At 34.9% G+C, this 13,048-nt stretch overlaps 1 protein-coding gene and 1 pseudogene across 1 annotated transcript; one reads left to right on the top strand and one right to left on the bottom strand.

Annotated features, from left to right (window-relative positions):
- The first annotated feature begins 5,806 nt into the window (after positions 1-5,806).
- Positions 5,807-8,912, top strand: LOC123194301 (guanine nucleotide-binding protein subunit gamma 3-like). Its single transcript, XM_044607473.1, has 5 exons — positions 5,807-6,896; positions 7,750-7,802; positions 7,907-7,951; positions 8,033-8,077; positions 8,221-8,912. The coding sequence occupies exons 1-5, from the start codon at positions 6,747-6,749 to the stop codon at positions 8,849-8,851; spliced, it is 924 nt and encodes a 307-aa protein (XP_044463408.1). The 5' UTR covers positions 5,807-6,746; the 3' UTR covers positions 8,852-8,912.
- Positions 8,913-9,814: 902 nt separating this feature from the next.
- LOC123194172 lies at positions 9,815-12,777 on the bottom strand (annotated as a pseudogene).
- Positions 12,778-13,048: the final 271 nt, after the last annotated feature.

Below are 13,048 nucleotides of genomic sequence, written 5' to 3' on the forward strand. Positions count from 1 at the left end.
CCTAATTTTTCCTTATTTTTCTCCATATGCATTAGTAAGTCGTAAGACTTTTTTGAAGAGAAAGGTAGATTCAAATTACGCAAGATTTTATCTTCTATCATCACAAGGTCTTAATGGATATATTCATAGTTCAAATGAAAAAGGAATATTACAACCATTAATGATATCTTGGTTAGGAAGGTTGTTAATCTCTTATTTGAAAAGTAGTAGATTGCTCTTTTTTCCTTTGTTTATGTTATCCTTGGTGGTTGCTTTTTCTCCCTAGGTATTTCCTTTTTTCCAATGTCCAAAAGCAAGGAAAGTGCAAGATGTTTGACCATCGGTTCTCTTACGTCTTCTCCCATGTTCTAGGTTGTCGAAATTCTTCTTAAGATTATCAAAAGTTCACTCCTTTATTAGCTATTTCTTCTCCTATAATTCTCTTTCTCTTTTCTAATAAAAGTAGCAAAAGTCCCGTCAGTTTTGGTGGGAGGTTTCTTATATAGGCATCCCACTTTTAATGAAACTATGACTACTAATTCTTGGAGTCTTCAATAAAATTAAACAAATAATAATCCACCAATTGCGCTTTGCATGCATGGGTCAACCATTAGGCCCAAAAACAAGGTCTCATCCTTGTTTTCCATCCAATCATAATTCTTTTTCTGTTATAACTTGGATTCAATTCAAATATGATTCGACTCTAAATTAAAATTTAGGGAAAGACAATAAGGCCCCTAGAGATTAAGGATGTTACAATCTCAAACACTTCTCATCACTAAATTAGTTTTGCCAACCATATTAGGTTGCAAATGCATGGACACCCTGGTCATATGAGGAAAAATAAACTCTTAAAGTTCTTATTTCCATGAACATAATACACATACACATCTAAAATCACTTGGAAGTGTTCCCTACCATAGGCATGTATATGAAGCATCTCTTTGACCATATGAGGAATAAATTAGTGCAATCCCTTTTTTCATGCACACAATATACATGGACTATTACATTGACACTCTATTACGAATGCCCTCATACAAGCATATGCACAAGGCATCTTCTAGATGTCATCACATGATAACACTAATGTTTTGACATTGGGTTCCTAATTCAAAAATCACTCAACAATGACTTATGAACATGTGCCAAATATCACACAACATTAGCACATCGTGATAAAAATCACAAAAGAATAGCGCATTCCCCTAATATCATGTCGAGATCACACAACAATGGCATCTTATCCTTACATCGCATATCACACAATAGTGACACCTCCACTTAACTTTATGTTGCAGAACACACAATAGTGCTTATCATCTCCCTTTTAATGTTAAAGATCATACAACATTGACACATATTGAATCTCTTCGAGTCAAAGATCACATAAAATTAACTTTCATTTCTTAACCTCATACCACAAATTGCAAAACTAAGGGCCCATTACTTAAATATTTAGTTCTACAACCTTATTAACATCAATTCAACTTAGAAGCTTTTTTATCTCATAATAGGTGTCTTAGATCACACAACTTAAGGCAGTTCATATGTTTATTCACTTTATTTCACATATACTAAGGTTACTATATACATTCGGTCATCTTATTTCACACAAATTAAAGTTATTCCCTATTTGTTTGTCTAAGTGTGCACAACTTAAGGCTACATAGGTAATGTATCATCCTATTTCATATGAAATAGCTTCATGAACGGGCGTTCATAGTCTATGCATGACCGTACATAAATTTTAAGGCATGAATGAGTGTGATTATTTATCTAATGATTGTTTAGTAACGTTCGTTTGCCCCTTCATAAGCTCACTATCTTTCATCTCTCTTAAATGGATCATTATTCATCTTCAACTTTATAATTGAACAATCGTTCTCCACCATGAACGAGCATTCAATAAGTTAATAACTCAAAATTTCTAATTTTTAACAACTATTCCTATATCATAATGTATCAAAATTAAGACTCTACGTACCTAGGTCATGAAATTCATTTCAATAACTTGTATAGCATGTCATAAATCATATATCATATCAAATTAACAACATATCATAATTTTGCTTCAAACTTTTATCAATCTCCAATAATTTCACTTCTATCTCTCATGTAATGTAAATTTAACATAGTTGGAACATGCATGCATAGGAATTTTAACATTCTAGATTCTTCAAACAGACTACAACATGTTATTCATTTATATTTACATTACTTACCTCTCCTTTGAGTGATGTGAGTCTTCTTAAAAATTTTTTTGGTGACATTCTAGCTTTAAAATTCAATAGTTGAACTTCGAACAACAAGAAATCAATCATTCTATCTCACTGGAAATGTTTATGTGTGAATGTATAATAACAATGTAAAATTCTTTTTCTTAAAATCAAACTCTTTCATAAAGATTTTTCTAACTTAGCCACCACAAACGAGTGTTTAACTCCTATGCATAAGCATTTGTAATAATTATCCCACTTAAAAAGTATTTCTCTCCTTTTTAGAACTATACTTTTTTTACTTTTTATAATTTCTGCTCATGAATGGGTGCCAATTTTACTTGAACGGGTGTTCATGGTATCAAATTTACTTTCTTAGCTTTGAGCAATCATTCCTTCATCATTAATGTCTAACAGACACATGTCCATCCTCCGTGAACATTTAAATACAATTTTAATCGAGTTAAATAATGTAAAAGAAATCATAATAACCTTGGGACGTAATTATAGGTGTCACAATGTGATAGTTTCAAGGTTAGAGAGCATTAAATTGTAATAAATTACATTTTTGTATAAATTTGGATTTTAGTTATATCAATATCAATGATTTTAAAAACGGATTGAACCGATCGGTTTAATCGATTGAACAGAAAACTGGCTTTAGGTCCGATTTGGTTAACATGAAAAAACGGTTCATTCATTGAACCGATCAAATTTGATCAAAATCGGTCAAAATTGGTTTTTACCAAAATTTAATTTTTTTTGAAATTTTACTTATTTTTGAGTAATTTGATTATTTTTTATTAGATTGGATGAATCTCTAAGGGTTTGTAAGGAAAAATAAATTCAAAAATAAAATAAAAAAGAAGAAAAAAAGTATTTTATATCTATTAAAATGTCTTTTATAAGCAATAATTTGAATAATTATGTTTTTTTGAATCATAAAATTGAGATTATTTTATTTTAATTGTTTCATTGAAATCAAATGAATAATTGTTACTCCTTAAAAGGGATATATTCTAATCTCTATAAGTATATGCATGGGTATTCTTATTGATATTATTTTTTTATAAATTTTAAATAAAATTATTTATTATAATTTTATAATAGTTGAACTAGTCTATTCCTGATTGAACTGATCGAATTATGAACTAATGAAACAATCGATTTAATCACCAATCTGATTTTTAAAATATTGATGAATATAATCTCTAAATAATATTAAAAATTTATGTCTAAAGACATAAGCCCAAGTCCCACATTAGAGCTGGGAACAAGTTTGACCCGACACACAATCACCCCATTAAAGTTAAGAGTATGGTTTTGAAATAAGAGAACGACTATTTTTCATTTGAATTACATAAAAACGATAAGAAGTAGGAAAATGAAAATTTTTCAAAATTTGGTCAAAAGTCAAACATTAAATTATATATAATCAATAAGTATAATTGGAACTGAAATTAGGATTAAAATTATGTCAAATTCACACCAAAATACTAACTGAATTTGACCAGTATTTTGATTGAAATTGCATTATTTCACTTCTAATTGAAATCACATTATTTCAATACAATTCCAATTACAGTTGTATTAATCCAATGCAATTAAAATTATTGTGGATGATTATTTAAAGTTTTAAAATTTAATTTTTATAAAATAAAGGTAAAATACATATAAAATAAAAATTGGGAAGTTATTTATCTTAAATAATTCAATAAAATTATATGTATACATTATTTATATACAGATTATATATTACTATATGATTAAATAATTTTAAATTAAAAATAAAATAATATTTAATCATATAATTACACATCATCTATATATCTAAATTATATATAAAAAATATATTCATATAATATTTTTTTAAATAAATATTAAAGAGATTGTGGTTTTTTAAATTATGTTTATGTTAAAATTAATTTAATTTAGTTTATTTGAGTAGTATTATGTAAATAATTTTTATAAATAAATAATAATATATTATTATATAATTAAATAATTTTTAATTTTTAATTATATAATAATATATTATTATTTATATATAAAATCCGTAATTGTTTTACGTGAAGATAATCATCACACAATAAGTAACCGACAATGATTGCCTCTGGTAAAAAACGCACATCGGCTCACGTTAACTTTGAATCACCGGGAATCTCTAACTTAATCCGCTAATGTGAAACGTCACTTCCATCCACCTTATGTTTTATTTTTTTAAAATTAATTTCTTGAGAAGGAGCGGGAATGCATATCCACTGAAGTTACGATGACTTGTCTTCTCAACGTGGGACCCTTTTGACTAGTGGGACAATGTATAATTCTCAGAAGCGTGCGCACGTTACTCGAGAGCACGTATCATGAACCTAATCAATCACTTTAGCCAAAAAATCAGCTACTTGAGAGCCGTACGATCAAATGACATCTTTTACCTCTAATTTTATAGAGTAAAAAAAATGTAATTAAATTTTTAAATGGGAAATCTCACTTGTTCTATACCCATTAAGGTTGGATTCGAACTGAGTTAAGTTTAGTTCGTAGTCAGTTTAGGCTTGACTCGATTTTTTTATGATCGGTTCGAATTCAGTTCGAGCTCTACTCGAGTTGAACTCGACTAGGTTCAAGTTCGGCTCGACTCATTTATGGCTCGATTCGACTCGTTTTTCATATCAAAACGACACCATTTTGTATATATATATATGAATCAAAATTACGTCGTTTTGTATAAAAAATTTTAAAAAAAATTACCGAGTCAACCTGAGCCAGCTCGAGCTCGGCTCGAGCTCGATCGAGCCGAGCAGAGCCCGGCTCGTTTTGGGCTCAAATCGAGTCGAGCCGAGCCAGCTCGAGCTCGAGCTCGGCTTGGCTCGAATCCAGCCCTAATACCCACCCAAAATGAATCCAAAAAAATTGAAATTCAAGTAGATTCAGTTCGGATTTGTTAAGTTGGGAGAATAATTCATTTGTATTCAAGTCATTTCGTGGATTAAAAATTTATGTTTAGTTCAAATTTGTATAAAAAAGCTGAATCTGGCTGAGGTTTATTGAATTGGTTTAGTTAAATCTGATTCTTTTGTAGCTTATATAGTGTCATTCAAAATTTTTTTAATTTACTTAAGCTTGGATTCAAGTTTATGATCAGTTTTTAAATTTTTTGAATTTCAGTTTGAACTCAAATTTATATATATTAAACTTGAGTTTAGAGATTGTAATTAGGTTTTTAAATATATTTTAATTTGAATTCGTATATGTCATATTTCAATTCAAGTTCATTCAAATAAAATTTATATTAGACTCAAACAAACTCATTTAAATTCAATACTGCTCTTGGAAAGGTGGTTTTAACCACGTCAAATTGATTAAAAAAAATTTAATTTTATAATTAATTTTATAATCACAAGTTAATAAAAAATTTAATCTTAAAACATTATGGTAAAAGACTTAATACCATATGCTCCCCTCCATTGCTATAAAAACTGCCTCGGGGGCTGTAAAAACCAAATTTTACTTGCCGGAATTTACCCAGTTTGTGGTGCAATCTGTTTCTTCTCAAAGTCAGGGCTGTTCTATTTGGTTTGAAGAATCCAACGCGCAGAAACAAATCTTTTTCCTCTTTCCTACGCAGAAGTCATGTGCGATCTGAGGTACTTCATCGTGCCTTTCTCTTCTCTGCCCTCTGCCTCTGCCTCTGCCTCTGCAACTGCCCCTACACACCAACACAGACACAAAGCAAATAATACACACATACTCACATACACAAAGAAAGAGAGGGACAGTCACATAGACATGGCCTCTGCTCTATGTAATATGCCTTCTTCTTTCTAGCTTACACTCAAAAAACCTCCATCAAAATCCACCTCTGCACTTGTCATTTTTATTTATTTTTGCTTAATGGGTTCGTACACAAATTTGCGGCAGGCTTTTTCACAGCCGTCTTTACCATTATTATTACTATCGTTATTACCATGCTGCACAAAGGTTTTGTCTCGAGAAAGATCAGATCTGTTAACTATCTCACCACAGCCATCGCCACGCACAGTCTGTGATACAATAATGGCTCCCTTTCTATACTTATTATCACCCTTTAAGTCTTCATTTAATCTTTCTACCTACAGTATTAATATAAAAGCTTACACTATAAATGCTTAACATGTACATTCTATTACTACTACTACTCTTCTACATTTGTTTCAGCTGCTGCAGAAGCCGAACTTTTTCTTCTTTTGTTTCTGCCTCAGTTATTATCCTTGTCAGACCGACTAATTACTGCCATCTGCCGTTTCCACAACGCATTCTTTTCCTTTTTTCCATTCATGCCTAACATTACTTCCTCCCTTCTTCTCTGTTCCTTCTACTTTCCTGCTCCTACTTGTTTTCTATTGTGGTTTTTCTTTTCTTTTCTTTTTTCTTATTTTTACTTGTAAAACTACTTTCTTCTTCTTCTTCAAATGGCTTTCTTCGTTTTTTTCCTATTTTTGGGTACGTGACTGAGTGAATACAGAACCTTTTTCACGGGCACCTATCGGTAATTTAAGTTTCAGGTTAATGGCGGTTCATTCTAGCTCTGCTTCTTCATTGCCCTCGCCACCGCCACCACCGCGTCCCAAATCCCCGCCGGAATATCCGGATTTGTATGGGAAGCGCCGGGAAATGGCCAGGGTTCAGGTTCTTGAGAGGGAGATTGGTTTCCTCGAGGTGGGTTTTAACTTCAAAATTTTTGCATTCTTCTCTTTCTGTCTTATCAAGTCTTTTTAACTAGTTTTCTTTGTGAGCTGTTTCACTAGTCTATTTACAGAGGTACAAGTACAACTCTGATTATTATGAACACAAAATTTTAAGTATATAGTGGACAGAAGAGCTATAACTGTTGCATGTGTTCATTATGCTGAAGAGATTGATAAATTCCATGTTTTTTCAAACTTTTCTTTGAAGATAGAGATTGGTCATTTATGGTAGGTAGTTTTTCCATTATAAGGTGCTGCTGACAATAGGCTTATCTTGGCACACAATTTTAATTGTTTGCTGATTTTATCATGAAAATAGAAACAGATCATTAGGAGCAACCACTGTGTCCATGTAGCTAGCAAGTTCAGGTCTTCCCACCAATTGGACTCTTGCTGGGTATCAGTCAGACTGTTGAGCTTCCTTTTTTAGCAACATTTTGGTTCATTCTATTGTTTGGGTGATAGCGGAGTTACATTTCACTTTAGACATATCCACAACTATTATTTTTGGCAAATTTTATCTCCAATCAATAAAATCCCTGTCTACTGTTATGCAATATTATTTCATTTTAAACCACTTCATGGAACTTTTGGCAACCATTTGAGATTTAATATGCTTATAGCTGAAAACCCTGATATTGTATTATTTTACTCTACCAATAGGCCATCTGTTTCATCTTGCCTCGTGTTGAAATATGTTTGCTTCTTTCTGTTTGCCAATTCAATGGAAAAGCCTACCTGCAAGGATTGCAGCCCGATGTTGAATTCATTTAAATTTTTCTTATGAAGTGTAAAATGTTATTAACAGTTAAACTTTTAAGCAGGAAGAATTAAAATCGGTTGACCGCCTTCACCTAGCTTCCAGATGCTGCAAAGAGTATGTTTGGTTTTGTATATGCCTTGCGACGCAATCTAATTTATTTGCTCGTCGTTTCATTCATTTTAATCCAAATTGTAATAGATTGAACTTAAAATCCTCAGGGTTGCTGATTTTACAGCTACAACTGCAGATCCTTTTATACCTCTGTAAGAATGATATAATTTTCACTATCTTTTGTATAGTTCTTAGAGAGGTCACAATTCTAATAGTTTTTTTCTCTCAAGCAGAGCCCGGAAGAAACGAAGGTCATGGTGCTTCTGGAAGTGGCTTTGGTACTATTTTATCATCATCATTTTATTTGATTCTGTATCAGGAGTGCATTGAAAATGACTTGCTTTATTCATTAGATCCAATATGTAATCTCTTGTTTTGTTAATTCCTCTATATGTTAATTTGAGCTTCCATTCTTGTGCAGTGGAAGGCCGCATTCTAAATTCTCCTGGATTTCTTGGATATGCTGCTGCTGTTATTCTGGGTCCTCCATTTGTCTAAAATTGTCACAAATCTGCGACTGTAATCCTTGTAACTGTAATTCATTTTCTTGCTGTTCATTCCCTAAGTGTTTATGTTGCTCTTGCCCAAAATCACGATGCTGTGGAAAGACCTCATGCAGCAGAGACGGTTGTGTCTGCGGGTTTCCTACATGCCTGGATTGCTCTTGTTGCCCAAACTGCGCTTCTTGTTGTCCAAACTGCTCCTCTTGTTGCCCAGACTGCTCATGTCGCCCGAACTGCTCCTTGTGTTGCCCAACCTGCTCCTCTTGTTGCCCGGAATGTTCATGTCACTCAAACTGCTCTTCTTGTTGCCCAGAATGTTCATGTCACTCGAACTGCTCATCTTGTTGCCCTGACTGTTCATGTTGTCCCAAGTGCTCCGCATGTTGCCCAGACTTCTCTTGTCGCTCAACTTGCTCATGTTTACTGGGTTGCTCATGTTGCCAATGGAAATGTGCATGCCCTAAGTTCCCAAAATGTTCAAAGGTATGCCTTTGTTGCAGTTGTAAAAAGACCTGCGGCACTTGTAATCCATGTTGTCTATTCTTCTAGAATTATCACAAGGGAACTTTCATAATAACAGTCATTAAGAAATTTGAGGTATTTTTTTCAATGCTGATACTGCCCACCAACTTTCACGGTCATTCTGAGTGATTGTAGAAATTTAGACGTGGAAATGGGGCATCTAAATTATACTTCTGGCTTGGAATACTGACACTGAATCTTGTTGACTAATGGCTGTCACACTGCTTATATATTTGAAAAATGTGACTCCATAATTCAATTCCCTGGACCTACAGCAAAATAATTGTTGATTTGAATGATTGAATTGGTGGGCAATATTTGAATGGTTCACGGTTTCTACTTGCCACGGCACATTAGTTATTACAGGCCACACACATACAGGTGAAAAACAATCATTTGGCCTTATTGGTAGGGTATAACTCATGGTAGGGTTGGTTTCAAATAAAGTTGAGTTTGAGTTTGTTTAAACTCAAGCTCTAGTTTGTTTCAATTTTGTTCAAGTTTGGTTCACTTAAGGGAAGTCAAGTTTAAGTTCAGTTTGAGTTCAAATTAAACTTTAAACTCGGATTGGTATTGTACCTGAAAAAAAACTAAAACGACGTTGTTTGGATCCGAATAGATCAAAATAGTCTTGTTTTAGTTAATTTATATAAAAAAATTTTAAGCTCACTAGTTTGGTAAGACGAACACATCTAAAACTCGAGTTTGAAAATATATAGCTCATGATCAAACTCGAAAATTTTTCATATTTATTGTGGGCTCACTTAAGTGAACTCGATTTTTAGTTTAAATAAATTCGGTTTGAATTCAATCTTAGCTTATTGCTAACTTGGATCTCTCGAATTACAGGACCCATCGTCGAGTTGAACTAATAATACAAATTTTGAAGTGAATTTTACAATCTGAAAGCGATAATTTAACAAACTGGTCATGGTATTCCATTTCATATATTAACCCAGAATAATACGTAAAAACCACAGGCATATTAGCTCACCAACTGTGTGTCCACGAAAAAGAAACTGGGCTCCTAACTTGATGTTGAGCTTTAGCCCACACAATTGAACCAAATTCAGAGCCACCCATCTGACCAACACCTTTCTTCGCCACAAAGGTAACTCTGTGTCTCTTTTTATCCCCTACAGCCCCAAAGAAAAGAGTTTTAGGCGTCACCGTAATCCCAACGTTGGCTGGGCTAGAGACACTCACATTGTACAAGGATCTTGCAGGCCCAACGTTTGTCAACACCCGAGTGTATCCAACCACCCTCCTGTTTCTAAAAAACACTGAGAATGACAGATAATTAAGGTCGCCGGGGTGTTGAATTTTCTCAAACAGTAGACGGGGCGTTTGACGATGACTCGGATATGTCGAGTAGTGTATTTCAAAGAGCACAAGAATGCCATGTACTCTGCAGTGGAAATATCATATACAAGGCCCGAAGAGAGGGCCTTTTGCGGGTTGACGTGGCCCGAGCCATGAGCCCATGGGTTTGAAAATCCACCGTTTGCAGCATCACGCAGAGGAGATTTGGTATTGTCCATAGTATAGGCTGTAGTCATTAAAGCCGATGTTATGGCACTTGGGCTCCAATCTGGGTGGGCTCCTGTCAGCAACGCAGCCACTCCACTAATGTGTGGGCAAGACATAGATGTACCTAGATGTACCTAAATGTCCGAGATAAATCGAATCTCTTAATATAATTAATAAAATTATATGTATATTAAATAATTAAATATATAAATAATATATCATCATATAATTAAATAAATTTAAATTAAAAATAAAATAACACTCAATTATTAAATATCTAATTATTTACTTAAAAATATTATAAATTGTTTGTGGATGATTTGGCCATCAAACATAAAAAACACAATTTCCAACCTCTTCTATTGTTCAAGCATCAGATAAAATAAAAGTGGTTGCCCTTCCCGATAAAAGATGGATGAAGAAGGTCGACTTTGATTATCAGAGAAAAAACTTCAAAAAATTTCAAACACTAAGAGTGAATTCCTCACTTTTCGAATCCCGGGAAAAATTTGTTAAATTTTTTAATTAAAATTTTAATATTTTTAGTTAAATAACAATTTTACTTTTAATTTTAATAATAAAATTTAATATATAAATGAATATTTTAGTTTTTAAAATATAAACAATATAAACTTAAGAAAAGAGTAATGACTACGGGAGAAAAAATCCTTAGGCTAAATTTAACAATAAAAATATTTAAATAATATATTAAATTAATCACATTTGTACCATCGTTCTTAATTTAACCTCTGAAAATCGTACTCTTGGAGAGTTTTATCCATGACAAGTAAAAAGTTTGCCTTAAGGCAGTTATACGATATACCTGAAATTATATTGAGTTGAGTTCTCCTTTTGTCCATCTCCGATACAGTTGGCCCAGTGGCTTCTGACCAGGCAGGCCATATGTTGACTCTAGGCCCAATCAAATCCGGCTTTAAGTTCTGCGGAGTCACCGTATTAGGCCCTCTTGGGCAAAACGCTGCCACCACTGGAGATGTCCTAGCGTTCAACGCCGGCCCACCTAATGTAGGCAGCACCGTTGGATTTCCTGACTTGGCGAACTCCCTAATCTTATCGCCCACTTCTCTACCCACTGCTACCGCCGGTAGCAAGTGACTGTCAGCCACCAATTCTTCTCTGCTTTCCGCCGTGTTCGCCAGTATCATACCAACTCCACCAGCGTCCCGTACGACGACTCCTTTCGCCACACGTGCGTTTACTCCTCTGTCACAAATAACTACTTTCCCACGTACGAGCTTCGGTTTAAGTGAACCGGGTAAACACAGTATGGCAGAACGGTTTGAGCCTTTGTTGTAAACCAATGAAACCGGTTTATTTCCCATTCCCTTGCCACTGCAAAGCGAGACACCGGTAGCCTTTCCGTTGTCTCCCAGAACTAAGCAAGGAAATCACGATCAAATGTTCCTGCACCAACAGTCATGATCCACGGGGCCACGTTTGCAAGAGTGGCTTCAGTGGGCCCACTGTTTCCTGCTGAACATGAGACGAAAATACCCTTCTCCACTGCAGTGAATTCTCCTACGGCAACTACATCTCTGCAATCCGGGAGCAAATGACCCAGGGAGATCGATAGAACATCCACACCGTTTTGTATGGCCCGATCCATACCCGCCAAAATGTCCGATCCGAAGCATCCAGTCTTCCAGCAAACCTTGTAGGTAGCCACACGTGCGTGAGTGACCATTCCACGAGCTGTGCCGCAGGCATAACCGAGCAGGCTTGCATTGGCAACACGTGAACTGGCAGCTATACTGGCCGTGTGAGTCCCATGACCGTCATCATCACGGGGAGATTCGTTAGAGTTTCTCAAAAGCGTACCACCAGAAGCCATGCGGTAACCTCTAGAGAAAAATCAAGCACCGTTGAGCTTCTTGTTGAAAAGATTAGGACTAAAATCGGGGCCCGATTCGCACTCACCTAGCCATTTGCTCGAAAGTCGGGGCGTGTCTGAATCGTTGAAGCTTTTAGACTCAGGGCAAACACCAGTATCACGAAGCTTTTAGACTCAGGCCAAACACCAGTATCAAGGACGCCAATAATGACATTACATGAGGCGTGGTCGAGATCCTGATTGCTATGCCCCCCCACCCCAGACTCAGTGTTGAGAGAGTGTAAAGAGTGTCTTCGTAAACGCCAATGACACAGTCGGAAAGGCAGAGAGCCTCGGCTTAAGCAGGATAGAGAGAGGCAGCAAAGCCGTTGTAGGCGTCGGTGTAGGTGTAAATAAGATCATCCGGAGTGGAAGAAAGAGACTGAAGACCGGATAAATGCCAGTCACGGTAAGTGAGGAAGACTAAGGGCTTGTCCTGAGGCCTCATGTTGACAATGTAGGTTTGCTTGAAGGACACTGAGGATGAGAGGCATTGTAGGAGAATAGTTAGGAAGAAGAAGAAAGAAGGCATGGACATGCAGAGAGGTGAAGAATGAGAATGAGCAAGCATTCAAATTTTGGAATGATGCACGCCTTTATAAACATTTCCTTTATGAATTAGGCTATGTTATTCCCTTTTTTACGCTTATGCCATTACCGCAAATAAATAAATGAAAATTCACTTATAATTAGCTAGTGCTTAATTTACCAAAGTACCATTACAATTGCAAGCTTATCCAAAAATCACCCCCTTTCTTTTAGAGAAAGAAAAAAGTCCAAAATTAATAAAATTAATGAAATGT

This window comes from Mangifera indica, chromosome 13, assembly GCF_011075055.1.
Source record: "Mangifera indica cultivar Alphonso chromosome 13, CATAS_Mindica_2.1, whole genome shotgun sequence".
In the NCBI taxonomy this organism is placed as follows: Eukaryota; Viridiplantae; Streptophyta; class Magnoliopsida; order Sapindales; family Anacardiaceae; genus Mangifera; species Mangifera indica.

What these genes read in the sequence shown, in the direction of transcription:
- LOC123194301 (XM_044607473.1), top strand. Translation starts at nt 6,747, where the DNA reads ATGGCGGTTCATTCTAGCTCTGCTTCTTCATTGCCCTCGCCACCGCCA. An exon ending in GCAGATCCTTTTATACCTCT is followed by an intron (nt 7,952 to 8,032) that starts GTAAGAATGATA and finishes TCTCTCAAGCAG; the next exon opens with AGCCCGGAAGAAACGAAGGT. An exon ending in TGCTTCTGGAAGTGGCTTTG is followed by an intron (nt 8,078 to 8,220) that starts GTACTATTTTAT and finishes ATTCTTGTGCAG; the next exon opens with TGGAAGGCCGCATTCTAAAT.